Genomic DNA, 14,992 nt, shown 5'->3' with positions numbered 1-14,992 from the left:
TTCCGTTCTTCTGGTGTATTATTTGCCAGAATCATTAGCCAACACTCTACACTTTGTTTAAATGATAAATGAGGTTAATTGTGATTATTTCTGGTAGTGACTCTCTGACTTCCTCCCAGATCTTCTCCGTCGCCTCACGACTCTCTGTCACGCTGTGACTTGCGCTTGCTCCGATCGGTCTTCCGTCTGCCCCACCTCACAAGCATGTCAGCTCAGCGGGCGCAGACATAGCTGACGAACTGGTCCATCGCTGTATCGCCAGCGTCTGCACCAGTGCGTTGTGCACTATGTGCGCTCAATAAATATTTGTTAAGCAAAGGAATATACAGATTAGTGAATAAGGCACGAAAGAAATGTGTGAATTTGAAAGAACCATTCAATATTGTGACTTTAGTAACTACATAAGTGCATTTTTTTGCTCTCTAGTTCCTCGAAAATCGGTGGTTTGGATATGTCATATATGACATATTTAATTATCCAGTATTCAGTTCTTCTTAAAAACAATCATTGGAGTTCGTAATACCAAATCCCTTCGCAGAAATGTATTCAATGTAAAGCACAGGATGACTGAGTTTTAAGTGTCTGTGTAGGTACGGAAGTATTTTTTCTGAAATACTTTGATGACGTTCACAGAGGCCTTGTCCTCAGGCGTGTTCCTCCCTCCTCCAGGCTGGGTGACCGGTGACGGGAAGGGGCTCATCTACCTGACAGACCCCCAGATCCACTCTGCCGAGCAGGAAGGCGTCGCTGCCAACTTTGGAAGACGGGGCATTGCTTACTTCTTTAACCACCAGCACGTGGAGTGCAACGAGATATGCCATCGCCTGTCTCTGACCAGGCCCTTCACTGAGAACCCAGACTAGTCGCGGGCGGCGGGCGGGCGGGGGGGCCGGTGGGCAGGCCGCTCCGGGCCGCGGCCGCTCGGCCAGCCTGGCCCCCGTGGGCCGGGTCTGGGCGTGACTTCTGAGGGGAGCTGATGAGTGTCGATCGTGCCCAGGGTGAGACGCTGTGGAGGCTCTTTGCTTCTGATACAGTCGCCATCGTCCCTCACAGCCATTTCTCCCAATAAATGTCCTGTAGGTCTGATCGCTCCTTGGTATTTGCTTCTTGAAAAACCTGTACTAACAAGTTTATTACAGAAATGGGAAAAAATCATCTTATTAACAAAATAAGTGGGGAAAGTCATAATATCAAAAGATACAGAAAAAAATCACTTAAAATTGAAATTCAATTCCTGGTTAAAAGCTCTTTGCAAACTGGGCATAAAGCCATGATACGGCTGGGGATTCTCCGTACTGCATTCTGTGACGGAGCGGACCTGGGCCAGGTGACCGCAGGCGGCGCTCTGTCCACGGTCCCTGTCCGCGGGCTGCGGTGGGGTCTCCCGGCGGAGCTGCTGGCTGAGCCGCTCCCCTCAGTCGGTCTGACCCCCGAAAGTGGGACGATCGCCCAGTGATAAAACAGCATCGGGAAGCAACCGGGGGTTTTCATGTGACTGCGTATTTGATAAAACTAGGGAGGTGATATCTTAAATGTTTCTAATTTTCTTCCCTAGTCTTTAATATTTGTTTCTCACAGTGAAATTGATACTGGGAAATTTTCAAGTGACTTCTTACAAAAACTTCATTACCGCCATTCTAAGTTGGACGAAATGATTAGTTTGCGTTCTGATCTCTGCCTGCAGAGTGGTGAGATGACAGTATCTAGAAAGCCGAGTCCTGGGGCGGAGTCATCCTTAAGGGCCCTTGGGTTCCGTCCCCTCAGACGTCGGGCCCTGCCGGCCCCACAGACAGGCCCGGCCACGCGCCGGACAGGCGAGGCGTGAGGCGGGGAGGCGGGGAGGGTGAGAGCAAAGCGCATCTCTGCCACGGCGCACGTGCGGGCGCAGGGACGAGCCTGGCAGCTGTGTGGGGAGCCCGCGCCTCCAGCCCAAGCGGCCAGGCGCACGATGCTTCCTCAGAGGGGCGGCTTGGCCAGGTGGGCTTGAGCCGGGCGGCTCTGCCCGTTCCCACCACACCGGTCTGCCCCCGCGGGGCACTCGCCATCTTGACTCTTGTTCAAAGAGAACGAGCCATCCATCACCGGCCCAGGGGGCCCCCTGCCCCCAGAAAAGTCAGGCCGGCCTGCGACAGGACACGGCCCCCGTGTTCCGCGCATTAAACGGCACCTGGCGACTCGCGTGCGCCCCCAGGATTAAGTGGGTTATCTAGTCGTGCGGCCCAAAGGCTCCCCTGGCAGGCAGCAGAGATTTCCAGAAGCTGAAAAAGGTGGAAAGCAGGATTTCACAGGAAAAGTCGCCCAGGATGCCATTTTCCGTCAACCCGCCTTCCCTGCAGACCACGGGCAAAGCGGGACCCGTCCGCCCGGGCCGCCCCCGCAGGAGGCAGAGGCGCGCCTCCGGAGGGGCGGGGGTCCTGCCGCGACGGGCTCGGGGCGCTCGCTCGCCCCCGTGGCGTGGCCCACACAGGAATGAGGTCCGGCCGGAACCTCACTCAGACACGGGCTCGCAGTGCCAGCCAGGGCGCAGCCCTCGCTCAGAGCCGGAGCGCGTGTTTATCGCGTTGCAGGGAACAGTGATTTTAAATCGTTGGACCTCCAGGGCGCGTGCTATGTTTGTTTTTAGAACTGATTTTCAAAAGCAAGGGGAAAAAATGACACAGGTAGTGTTTAATTTTATATGAAATAAGTACATTAATTCAAATCAATGTAAGAAAAATATCTAATTCAACACTTTTTAAAACTTGAAATAACTTTAAAGTCTAATTTCTGTTTTGCTACTTAGAGACCAGAAATGATACACGCTAAAGAGAAAGAACCGCAATTTCTTCCCAGTCCTGGTGGATTTTAAGCAGTGCGGTTATTAGAAATGTCTTCGTTATTTACACTTGGTGCATATTTTGAATATACTCTCTTAAAGTACAGATCATTTTTCTAGTCAAAGGGATTTAGAATCAGAGAAGCTGTTTCGTTGCCTTTACTAGACTTTCAAACACTGCCCCCTCCTGCCGCCTGCACGGTCGGTGGGTGCCCTGCCGCGGCGAAGCTCAGCCGCGGGCTGTGTGCTGCTTCTCCGCCAAGCCCGGCTCCGGGGTCGGCCTTCTTTTCCCACGTAATCACGGAGAAGCGGAGGGGCTGCTCAGGCACTTTTGTTAGACATTTGACATGGTCTTTTCCAGATAACAGCGGGGCCCACAGCGACTGGCCCTCAGTGGGGAGCCTTCTCTCTGGGCAGGGCCCCCGGGGGGTGGGGCGTCCCCTTGGGCTGGACCACGGTCGCTGAGCCACCTGCGTCAGCAGGCCCGGGACCCAGGCACCGGAGCCCCTGGCCAGCTGCACCCTTCCCGGCCTCCGGGGCGTGTCTGTGCCGCAGCCGGGCGGCCGGGCCGGCACACAGGCTCTGTCTGAGCCGCCGGCCTGTTTGCCCAGCACGCACACGTGAGGAGGACCCTTCAATGCACATAAATGCTAAGAGCAACGGAGCCCAGGAGTCTTTGCAAGATGCCCTGTGCGAAGACTCAAAGCCATAAATTGTTTCAACAAAGGAAATTTAAAATACGATGTACCGGGGCTTCCAGACTCAGCTGGGTATTAGAGCGCCCGCCGAAGTTCAGTGCAACCTCACAACCTCCCGTCCCACCGGTGCGCCCATCCCTCCTGACTCCTCACGTCCCCGCGTCCCCGCAGTGTGGCCTCCGCACCGTCCGAGCTGAGCAAGGACACACACGCAGCGAGCATCACCCCTCAGCCTCCCAAGACAACAGGATCTCACATCAGAGCGGGTTAAACTTGGCTTCTCTAAAAGCGCCTGGCCAACCATCAGCTTTCGTTACATTCAACTCAGGGTTTCGTTACATTCAACCCATTCAGAGGGAAACAGAGTCCGCCCTGCGCCGCAACCTCTTGCTGCGGTCACGGCCGCCCAGCCGCTGGTGGTGCCGTGCAGACAGCTCCAACGTGCCCTGGGTGTCAGGGGAAGGCCAGTCTTCGGCACCAGTAACTTCAACCCTTAAATAAAGTACAGATCAATAGGAATTAAGTGCTTGGTCATTTGGTGGATGTCAACTGCTTTACTTCCCTGTCAGTTTTTGAAGATGCACGAAAAATGCTGTGCTCAGAACATCTGCAGCCCAGATTGGATCTCAAATTCTGAAAGGTGAGCTGGAAAGATCCTTGAAGAAAATTAATGTTTTATCAATTTCAAAAATCAACCCAGCTCTCAAGAAAACATTGTTTTCAGGAAGGATTTCAGAGCCTGGTACAGATGGCTCATTCAATTGCTGGAAGAGAAGAGACAGGGAAGGTTTGCATGTTTATGGGCGTGTTCCCTTCAAAAAAAATGACCTGTCCCCTCTGCTGAGCGTGGGCCCCTTCGTCCCTGCAGAATAACTCCAGAGCTGTTTTCTCCTTCGCCCTCACAGCATGTTTCTTATGAAAAGAGGCAGGGTTCAGGGGCCACCGACACACAAGCCGCAGTGCAACAGTGTGACCTTCAGGGAAATATACCCATTTTTTTTTTTGGAGAGAACCTTTTAAAACTCCAGACTGTGAGTGGCTGGTTCTCAGCGGGAAGAGGGGCTGTCCACAGCGTTAAGTAGAACTGACCCCGCTCAGCTGTGGGACGGGAGAAACAGGGAGGAGACAGCCCGCCTTCCATCCTAGCCCCGCACAAACACGCTCACGCACACACAGACGCACGCATGCTCGTGCACACACACGCTGGCACACGCGTGCGCGCACACATGCACGCCCACAGAGGCTTCCTTACACGGTCACAGACGCTTCTGGCAGGACCTCAACCGCACGGTAATTACTTGCCCAGGTCTCTGCCTCCCCATTAGGCTGTGAGCGCGGGATGGCAGGGCCGCGTCGTCAGCCCTGGGGCCAGCCCAGCCCTCGGGTGCCAACACGGCCCCGCCGAGTGAAGGAAGTGAATCATTAAAAATCACAAGATGAATTGAGCGTGTAGTTTTATGATTGGCCCATTGTGCATCACGCTTGGTGCAGCACAGCATTCGACATCGCGCCCTGCATCCTGCACGTGCTCCATGCACGTCTGCGAGCCGAGTGCAGGAGGGATGGCAGGTGAAAAAATCTCTTAATTAGATCCAGAGGGTCCTCTTTATTTGTAGAATCGAATAAGAAAGGCGTTCTCAGACACTGGCAAGAGCTCTGCCGACATCTCTGTTTTTCAAAAGACTCATCTGAATGGTAATGAGTGTGGAAAATGGATTAGCTCCTGGGTGGACAGGTTTTTTGTTTGTTTGTTTGTTTATTTTTTTTGTCTGGAGAAAAAAGTAAAAATGCTCCGGTGCTTCACCGTTTCCTGACAGCCGGTCCCTCGTTTCCTATGATTTTAATGTTAGTGCTTATTTAACTGATAAAATTAAACTATTTTTGGTTCACCAATTAAAGTTGGTAACAAAAATAATTGTTCCTCGTATTGGGCTATGTTGAGTCTGATCGTTCTTTGATGCATCTGCACATGTGACGCTGCAGAAAGTGAAGCGCGCGGCCCCGGGCCGCCCCCCACCCCGGCACCCCACACGGGGCTCCCCTCCTGCGCAGCCAGAGGGCGGCCGCACCCCGATTATGAAAGAGGATCACGAAATGTTGCTATCCTTTCTTATATATTATGCATTATGTGTACTATTATATATATGTATATATATAAAATCGCATAATATGCTTCAGATAAAGCACGAACTATTTTAAAAATAACAGATAGAGAAGGCCTATTGCTGGTCTCGGCTAGGAAACCAGGTGCCTTTAAGTGCCCTGACAAGGCTGTTTGCGGCTCCGAGAGTCGCGGCGGCGGCCCCGCCTTCAGCCTGGGCGGGTGAGCGTCGCTGAGGTCACGGGCTCGTCACGGAAGTGAAATGGGCACCTCGGCTTCTGTAACCAAAACACGGCTCTCGTTTCCTGTATTTTTCTTAATCTTGGAATTATTCTTTTTTTTAAGATTTGTTTTTAGAGAGAGGGGAAGGGGGGGAGGGAGAGGACGTCAATGTGCCAGAGAAAGGGCGCTCGGTCCCCTCCCGCGCTCCCGCAGCCTGGGCCCAAGCCCTGATGGGAATCGACCGGGAGACCCGCAGGCTTGCGGGATCGACGCCCAGCTCGCGGAGCCACGCCGATCGGGCTCAGAACCATTCTTTAATACCACTACGCAAGCATTAGAGGACTCACAGTATCACCCTAAAAGAATTAGAAAGAGGAAAGGAAGCTGCAGAAGAGAAGTGTGAAGCTGGTAGATGTTGGTTGATGAAGTTGAAGGAAAGAAGCCATTTATGTAACAACCTAACATAGCATAGCATCCCAGGGGAAGCAGCAAGCGCCGATGCAGAAGACCGAGCTGGGATGGTTCCTGAAGGCTGCGGCCCCGAACAGGACCTTCAGCGCAGACAAAGCAGCCGTGTCCTGGGAGATGCCATCTAGGGCCTTCAGAGCCGGGAGGGCAGCGCTGGCTTCACCGCCTCGGGCTGGCGGGCTCTCCCGGGAGGGGCGGGTGCAGCTGTGCCCTGAAGCTGAAGCCAGTGCCCATGCGCCACCTGGAAACCCAGGGCCCTTCGAAAGGACACCCCGGCTACCTGCCTCTGCCCTGCAAATGGACAGCGCAGGTTGGTGGCCCCACTTCTGCGCCACGCGCCTTACCGAGTGCTTCACGGCCACAGCGGAGGACTCCTGTACCGGAGAAAACTTATCTTTTAAAAATATGACTGCGCGTCGGCAATGTCCCTGGCCACCCAGGAGCTCCGGCGGACGACGTCAACGGTGGTCTCATGCCTGCTTCACACACCATCCCATCTGCATCCCATGGGTCAAGGAACGATTGCGACTTTCAAGTCTTACTATTTAAGAAAACACCCCTTGTAAGGCTGCAGCTGCCGCAGATAATGACGCATCTGATCGATGTGGGCAACGTGGACTGAAAACCTGGGGAACGGATTCACCATCCCAGATGCCATTAAGAACAGTTCAGGATTTGTGGGAAGCGGGCAACATAGCAACTATTTTGTAAATTTACTGACTTGAGAGAGAGAGAGGCAGACAGGGAGAGAGGGGACATCGACACGTTGCCCCAGCCACCCAGGCCCTCGTTGGTGGCCTCCTGCGCCCACCCTGGGCAGGGCTCGCCCCCACGGCCTCGGTGCCTCAGGGTGACACCCCAACCGCCCCGGCCAGGGCCGACGCAGCAACTTACCGGGGGTCTGGACGGAGGCGGTTCCAACCCCGTGAATGACCGGGGGGTTCACGGCTTCAGTAAGGAAGTAACCGCAGACGCGGCGGGAACAGCAGGGGAACAGAATTGGCAGCAGAGCCTGAAGGCGGGGCTGAGTTACTGCAACCTCAGGGTGCAGCTGGAATGGACGCGGAGGTGCTTCTAGTCAGTGAGCGAGGGCGCGGTCTCTTGAGATGGAGTCTACTTCCTGTGAAGATGCTGTGAAAATTGTTGAAATGACAACAAGGGATCTTGAATATTCCCTCAACTTGGTTGATGGAGCAGCTGCAGGGTTTGATAGGACCAACTCCTATTCTGAAAGCAGCTCTGCTGGGGGCGAGACTCCCCCAAACGGCACCGCGCCTGCAGGAGGCCTCTCTGCCCGCAAAGCGGTCGGCCCGGCAAGATCGCCGTTGTCTTGTTTCAGAACCCGCCACGGCCCCGCGGCCTCAGTGGCCACCAGTGCCGGGCCAGGCACTCCAGCAGCAGGAAGAGGGTGACCCACAGAAGGCTCAGAGGACGGTCAGCGTTTTTGAGCAATAAAGTATTTTTAAATTATGTCTATTTTTTTAGACATAGTGCTATTGCGCACCTAATACACTGTAGTACAGTATAAACAACTTTTATATGCTCTGGGAAATGAAAATTTCATGTGACTCGCATTATTGTAATGTCTGCCCTATTGTGGGGGTCTGGAAGTGAACCCACAACATCTCTGCGCTGTGCCTGTTATCGAATCATCACGTTGTACCTCTGAAACTCATACAGTATTATATGTCAATTATACATCAATTTTAAAAAAAAGAGTTCAGAAAGCCTAAAGAACTTATTCGGAATCACACAGAGAAATGCCGTGCCTTTCTCTCCACACAGTTCTTTATCCAGCCATCGACCACCCCATGGTACATGTAACAGGGTCTTCAGTCAAACATCGATTTTTTTGAGAAGTAAAACTTTTTCAACTGGCCAGAAGGCCGGGACTCCTGTTCCGTTCCGCGAGGCTCAGTGACGAGGGGGTGCAGCCATCAGCCTTCTAGAAAAAGAGCCTCTCTGGCCGATGCCGGGGGCACCCGGCTCCCAGGAGCCGGCACGACTCCCAGCGCCAGGCCGGGGGGCGCCGCACTCCCCGGCCTCTGTGCCCCCTGGGCGAGCCAGGCGTCCTGGTAACGGGAGCTGGTGAGTAACCGGCGGCTCCGCGCGGCCCCACCCGCTTGGCCAGGGGCCCACTCCTCTGCCCGTGGCACAGATGCGGCTTTGAGCTGAAGCGACCAGGCAGCTATTAGCAGCAAACCCAGGGAGGGAAACTAATGAAGGGAACAAGTAATAAAAGACAGCTCAGGACAGCCGGACCAACTTGCTCCAAGCAGTAATTAACTTTTTTTTTCTTTTCTTTTTTTTTTAGCTCATGAAGGTAAATATGCCACCGGCACTGGTCCAGTCGAACTCTTCGTTATTAAAAAGGATAGAGCAGAGCTATTCATGGGGAGCTGAGACTTAATCTGTTTTCCCCCCGAGAAGAGCGATTTTAAATTACTTGTGTGACGTACAGACGAGCCGGGGGCGCCCAGCTCGGGGGCCCCTCACAGTCGAGGGGGATGAGGGGACAGGGGTCTGCCTCACAGAAGGAGCCATCCTCTGCCTGAAAGCAGCTTAGAATGTTTCTTTTTTTAAAGGTTTTAAAAATCTTTTTTAGAAGTTTGCTTTTCTTCCCCACCTGGAATGACGAGCTTCTGTTCAGCGTTAAATGGAAAACAAGATCGGATTCAAGGGCACGGCGCATCTCAGACGTCAGTGTTACCGTTGTCCTGGGTGAGGGACAGCTGGCTGCTTCCTCCAGCCTCCAGCTTCCATTTTTGTTTTATTTTAATCCTCGTCCGAGGACACATCCGTTGGTCTTAAGAGGGAAGAAGGGAGACAGGGAGAGAAAGAGAGAGACATCGATCAGCTGCCTCCTGTACTGCGTCCAGACCTGGATCAAACCCACGACCTAGGCATGTGCCCTGACCAGGGGTCAAACCTGCAACCTCTAGGTGCATGGGACAACATTCCAACCAACTGAACCAGCCAGTCAGGGCCCAGCTTCCATTTTTAACTGCACGGTTATAAAAGTCAACTACGTGTTTGGTTTTACCATCTATTTTTGACATAGAAAAAATGGGGACAGGGACATTCCATGCTTTAAAAATAAAAACATGCCCTGGCTGGTGTGGCTCAGTGGACTGAGCACCAGCCTGCGAGCCAAAGCATCGCCGGCGCAGTTCCCGGTCGGGGCCCAGGCCTGGGTTGCGGGCCAGGTCCCCAGCAGGGGTGTGGGAGAGACAACCACACATGGATGTTTCTCTTCCTCTCACCCTCCCTTCCCCTCCCTCTAAAAATAAATTAATAAGTAATAAAATAAAAACAGCTGTTACTATATAAGGCATGTAAGGTCCTCAAATTCACTGCAACAGAAGCGTGGCAGTTGCCAAGGGCTGGGGGAGGGGAGAGGGCTGGTTGTCCCGTGGGCGCAGTTTCAGTTTTTTGCGTGGCAAGTTCTGCAGACCAGCTGCCCGGCAGCGCGGACCTACTCAGCCTGCCTGCTGGCTACTGAGCTTACACTCAAAGTGGCTACAATGATTTTTTTTAAAAAATCACTCTTAGGATGGCTGTAAACTGCAAGGCATTAAAGTTTTGTTGTGTAGCTAAGGAATACAAATGAAAGAATAAAAGTGGTGTTTCTAACAGAATCTTCAAACTTTTCAGAGGTGGAGCACCAAGTTTTGGTCAGTTCTGAGACTCCCGCTAGAAATAAGTTCTGTAGTCCTTGGATAAATACACACCCATATTAATTTGAGTGCCATCTGGTGCACTGACAATCATCAAATCTTAGTGGCTTTAAGTCACAAGTTTTCCTCTGTCGAGCAGCACCCACTGGGTGTCTCATGGGGCCACTGCTCCCCGTGTGGCTGCTCAGAAGCCCAGCAGCTTTGACCTTTGGCTGCCAGGGGCCTGTGGACACCCCGTGGGTGGGAACCTCAGATGCTGGAGGAGGTGGGGGACGATCCACAATAGGCAGTGCAATGAAATTAAGGGACAGGCTTTGAGTAAACGTGGCGGAGATGCGCACAGATAGGAACAATGAAAGCGTGTCTCCCGGAGCACGCACGCATGTTGCCTTGTGTCCGTGGGGGCAACTGTCAGGACAAGGCCTGTTCCGCCCTCACGGCGACTCAAGGTGGGAGGCCAGCCGCCGCGGCCACCAACGTCACCCGTGCTGGGAGGCACCGCCGGGGTCCTGTGTGGTGGGACCACAGCTGCCTCGTTTGATTTTGCTCACTGACCCCGAATCCCTTCCAGCATGTGAACAAAATTTCTAAAACCCAGAAGCGTGCCATGAACACCGGGGTTGCAGAGCCATCTGTTTGTGATGCCCGTTGTCCCAGACCTTGCGGCGCCCCTGGTTTTGCTGGGGCAGGAAAGGGAGCTACCGGAGAAAACTGAACGCTGGTCTTCTTTGGGGGGGGGGGGGGCCGCAGGAGGGCCAGGACCATGGGCGGCCCCAGCAGCCCCGCCCCCGCGGCCCGTTAGCTCCACTACGGGCGCTGGGGGCGGGGGCGGAGGGGCCGGGAGGCTCAGAGCGCCGGGCGGGCGGGCCTGCCGAGGCTTCTGCGGCCCAGAACCGCTGCTTCTGAAAGCGCCCCGGGGAGCGGTGAGAACCCTCCCCACCGCAGGACAGCGTGGCAGCTGACTCCTGACCAGCTCCACGCAGGTGGAACTGAAACCCTTTTAGAGTTATCTGCTCACAGGAGAAAGCAGCTCATTTTTCACTGCGCCTTCCTGGAACGTGCCCCACGGAGCTGCAGTCAGATGGACCGCGGGCCTGCGGACGAGGGCAGGCGCGTCCAGGGCAGCGGCAGGCGGCTGCCCCGCTGGAGAGCCGCGGAGCACCGGCCCCCGTGACCCCGGGAAAGGTGGGCTTGAACCCGGGACTCTGAAGCTGCCTTCCCGCCCTGCGGCAAGACCATGTTTTCTCCCTGTCGACTTCTAAGCGGCTGCCATGGGATTTTGAGAGTCAAGAAAAATATTTTAGTTTATGCAGCTTCGATTGAAAACACATGCCGACCACTCTGACCACTGTGATACGAAGGCAGCACCAACACGCCGATGACACAGAACTTGCCGGAGTTCATGGTTGGACTTCCCTCCACACAGTCTCACAGCGGTTCAGGCTTCTTTACCTCATTTGATTTCTTTTCCAGAATTACCTGGAAACTGAGGCAAGAAAATAAATGAATCACACCCTCACAACGAATCTGTCCTCGTGTATTGTCTTGCGTGAGGTGTTTCAGTAGACGTAAAAGGTTGAAAAAATACAAAATCAAATTACAGGCACCTCAGGAGCCCTGACCGTAAAACCATGTCAACACACAGCAGGACTGTGTCTCGCTGGAAGAAAGGGTCGGCAGCGCCAGGCCCTCGCCAGTCGCCCCGGAACCGGCCGGGCTCTGCTGCCCACCCCAGACCAGGGAGGCCGGAACCCGGGGCCCGCAGAGCCCTGGCGCAGCAGAGAAGCCGTTATGGGAAAGCACAGTGTGCAGAGGGCCCACAAACATGTTTGAAAAGGAAGATGACCCCTTTGTCACAAGGAATTAGGCTTTATGGCCAGCGGCTGCCATGGGAACTGCGCCAGGTCTCTGCCTGTTTGGAAGGAGCCTGATTCCATTCTCGGGGGAGAGGGGGGCAGGCACAGCCCTTTTCCTTAGTTGTTTTCCATCAGGTAAAACAGGGAAAGGTGCTGGTTCTTTGCTCCTTTGTTTACCATCTCCAGACGCGCCCCCAGTGGGCCCACACGCAACAGGACCGGGCAGGTGCGCAGCCGACCCTGGGTCTCTGCAAGGCCGGGCAGTCCGGCCCCTCGGACGTGTGTCCTTTGAAATAACTTTCACTCTTTTTCTCTCTGGGGTGTTTGGTATCCGCAACGAGCTAACGGGGGTGCAGCCAAGATAAGCACTGCCAGGGGAACCTCGGATCCCAAGTCCTCTGCTTGCTTAAGAAATTTGGTTTTTGCCAGACGCTGGGCATGAAGAAGGCGGAATGCTCACAGTTACAGCCTTGAACAGTAAAAGCGAAAGATAAGTAAAAGCGAAAGATAAGTAAAAGCGAAAGATAAGTAAAAGCGAAAGATAAGTAAAAGCAGCGTTGACACAGAGCTGGCGCTGCCAGGCCGGCCGCCGTCACTGGAGGAACTGTGCGTGTGCGTGCGTGTGTGTGTGTGTGTGTGTGTGTGTGGAGGCGGGTGGTTCCCGGTCCCCCCCCCCCCCGGCCCCGCGCCCTGCCGTGTCCTGTGTCCGGCTCTCAGGTCCCTGCCGCCGGTCCGGCCCTTTCCTCGGGTCCCCTCAGTGGCGCTGGCTGACTGGTCGCGCTGCGCTGGTGGCTGTTGAGGCCATTGCGCGGCAGAGGCCCTGCCTTCCGCTCCGCCTCCCGCGACCCCGGCACCGCGGGGACCAGCGGCCATTCAGGGCAGCGGCCGGCCGGGAACAGGAGCTCGGCCACCTGGTTGTCTTGTCCTGGTCCTGGACGGAGCGTCCCTCTGCTCCCGCACCGGGGGACCCTCTGAAACCTCTCAGGCGCGTTGCCGGGTCGGACTCTCCCGGGACGCAGCGGCCCCCGGACGCGGCGCCTCCCGACCGAGAGCGACGGCGCGGCTGTCAGCCCCTCCCTTTTGGGAACATTCCCTAAGTTTAATCATTAAAGCGGGTCCTTAAAAGACGCGACAGCTGACCTCCCTGCAAATCCGCGCTGCTGCCCCGGCGCCCGGAGCGGCGACTGCGCGAACACCGGCTTTTTAAGAAAGACTCCGGCGGAGGGGGTCGTCCGCCCCGGGACGGGAGCGCGGCCCCGGCCAGACGCCCGGCAGCGGAGGGAGCGCGAGGCCGCGCTCCGCGGGTCTCACCCAGCGTCGCCGAGTCTCTGTCCCCACTTCCCCTTCTCGGATCCGGACGCCGGGACTTTCCGGCTGCGGGAGCCAAGCGCGGCGCTATCCAGGCCGCCGCCCCATTTAATCGGCGGCACCGGGCGTGCGCGCCCCGAAGTGACACCTGCCGGGCCCCCCGGCGGAGCGCGCGGCCGTCCGGACCCGGCGCCCGGCCTCGCTGCGCACCCCTCTTCCCCGGGAGCCCCCGGGCGGATCGACGGAACCTCCGCGGGGGGAGGGACGCGCCCGAACAAGGGCCAGGCCCTCAGGGCCAACGGGCGCGGCCGACGCCGCCGGGCGCGGGGCTGCGCCTCGAACCCGCCACGCGCGAGGGTCCGGCCCGGGGGCGGCGCGGCCGGCCGTGTCGGCGGCGAGTCGTCAGCAGGCAGCCGGCAGCCTGAGGTCAGGGGAAGGCCGGTGGCTCGAACAGGAGGGGACGGGACGCCGCGGGGGCGGGGACCAGCGCCAGGGAGGCCGAAACGTCGTTCTGAGCCGCCGCTACGAGGGGCGCCGGAAAGAGAACGCCACCCGCTTAGTGTGAGGCGACGTCTGCTCTGGGTGGGGACGGGCGAGTCCAAGCGCAGATCGCAGGCAGCACGTGCGACGCGCGGCCGGTGTGTTTGGGGACCTACCTGTCAGCTCCGCGGGGCGCGGATCTGGGCCCCGAGAGACGCCGAGGCGGCTGCCGGGCTCGTCTCGGCGGCGGGGAGCCCTGGGCCGCCCCCCGCCCACCCCGGCGTCTCCACCGGAGCGCCCAGCGCCACCTGCTCCTCGCAGAAGAGGCCCCGCACCCGGGGGCCTGCGGCCGCGTCCTGTCCTTCCCGCGAGCGGCCGGAGGGCGCGCCGCAGGGCCTCGCCGCCAGAGCAGCTGTTCACCCGCGGACGGCGAGGTCCTAAAGCTCCCGTTGCTGCGCGGGCCGGCTTGGCTTTTTTAAGTACCAGTAACACGAGTGAATGTAAGAGAAATACTTTCTCCTCCTACAGATAATAGTGAGCCGACGATCTTTACACTAGAACGCATTTCCTAACAGGTCTCTCCTGGTCCAGCTACGAAAAGCAAACGACCCCTGGAGCGGTTCTTCCTTTCATAGAAACAAAGGGAGTCACATCCAGCCTTGGACACCTAGGCTCGTTGCTTCGCGCGGAGCGAGGGTTTGGCCCAAACAGAAGAAGACGCGGAGCGTGTAGGGCCGGCGAGGCTTAACCGCCAACTTTCTTGCAAACGTGACTTGACTTTCGCGTGCGTTGCCATGGATACGCTCCCTCAAGGGGCTTCCACCGAAAACGCGGTCAGCCTTCACTGGGTCATCCTTGACCCAAGGCCACGCAAAGGTCATTTACTTCTGCTTTGGAGATGGAGGTGCAAGACTTAGAATTATGTGTCTCGGAGATTAGGAAACCATTCGCGCTTTCTCTTTGAAGAAGTTTTGACTATGTAATTAACAAAGATGACTGGAACGCTGAGCTGCTCTTTCAGCTCGCTCTGAATATTTTCTTTTCTCTGGGTGTTTTCTTTTCAGACCAACAAGCTTGTTAAAATGGCTAGAAGTGAATCGGCTTTCAACGGGGACTTTATAAATCGCCCGTGACTCACAGGTGCTGGGAGGGGCTCCTGGAAACCGCGGCCACATCCCTGCGGCGCCCAGAGGCCGCGAGGCTCCGAGAGTTAAGCGTGAGAGCCAGGTCACCACGCTGTCCCCCAGGAAATGGCACCTTCACTAATGTTTAAAGGCAGGGTCTCTGAACTTTGAAGCTTATCGTGACTTAATTATTGCCCCCCCACCCCGCTTTTAACTAGTCTCGGTGGCTCAGAAACTGACTTA

General features: G+C 56.1%; 1 protein-coding gene across 1 annotated transcript in view; it reads left to right on the top strand.

Moving 5' to 3' along the window:
* Positions 1 to 863, top strand: part of ALPK1 (alpha kinase 1) — a 28,124-nt gene extending 27,261 nt beyond the window's left edge. Inside the window, exon 13 of the mRNA XM_054563712.1 lies at positions 670 to 863. Coding sequence (XP_054419687.1) covers positions 670 to 863 — 194 coding nt within the window. The remainder of the gene's footprint in view (positions 1 to 669) is intronic.
* The last annotated feature ends 14,129 nt before the right edge of the window (positions 864 to 14,992 follow it).

The sequence above is a fragment of the Pteronotus mesoamericanus genome, unplaced genomic scaffold (assembly GCF_021234165.1).
Source record: "Pteronotus mesoamericanus isolate MK-2021 breed Mesoamerican mustached bat unplaced genomic scaffold, CSHL_Meso_final contig_163, whole genome shotgun sequence".
Taxonomy (NCBI): Eukaryota; Metazoa; Chordata; class Mammalia; order Chiroptera; family Mormoopidae; genus Pteronotus; species Pteronotus mesoamericanus.
Note: the sequence above shows the minus strand (reverse complement) of the source record. Positions and strands in the feature narration are given on the sequence as shown.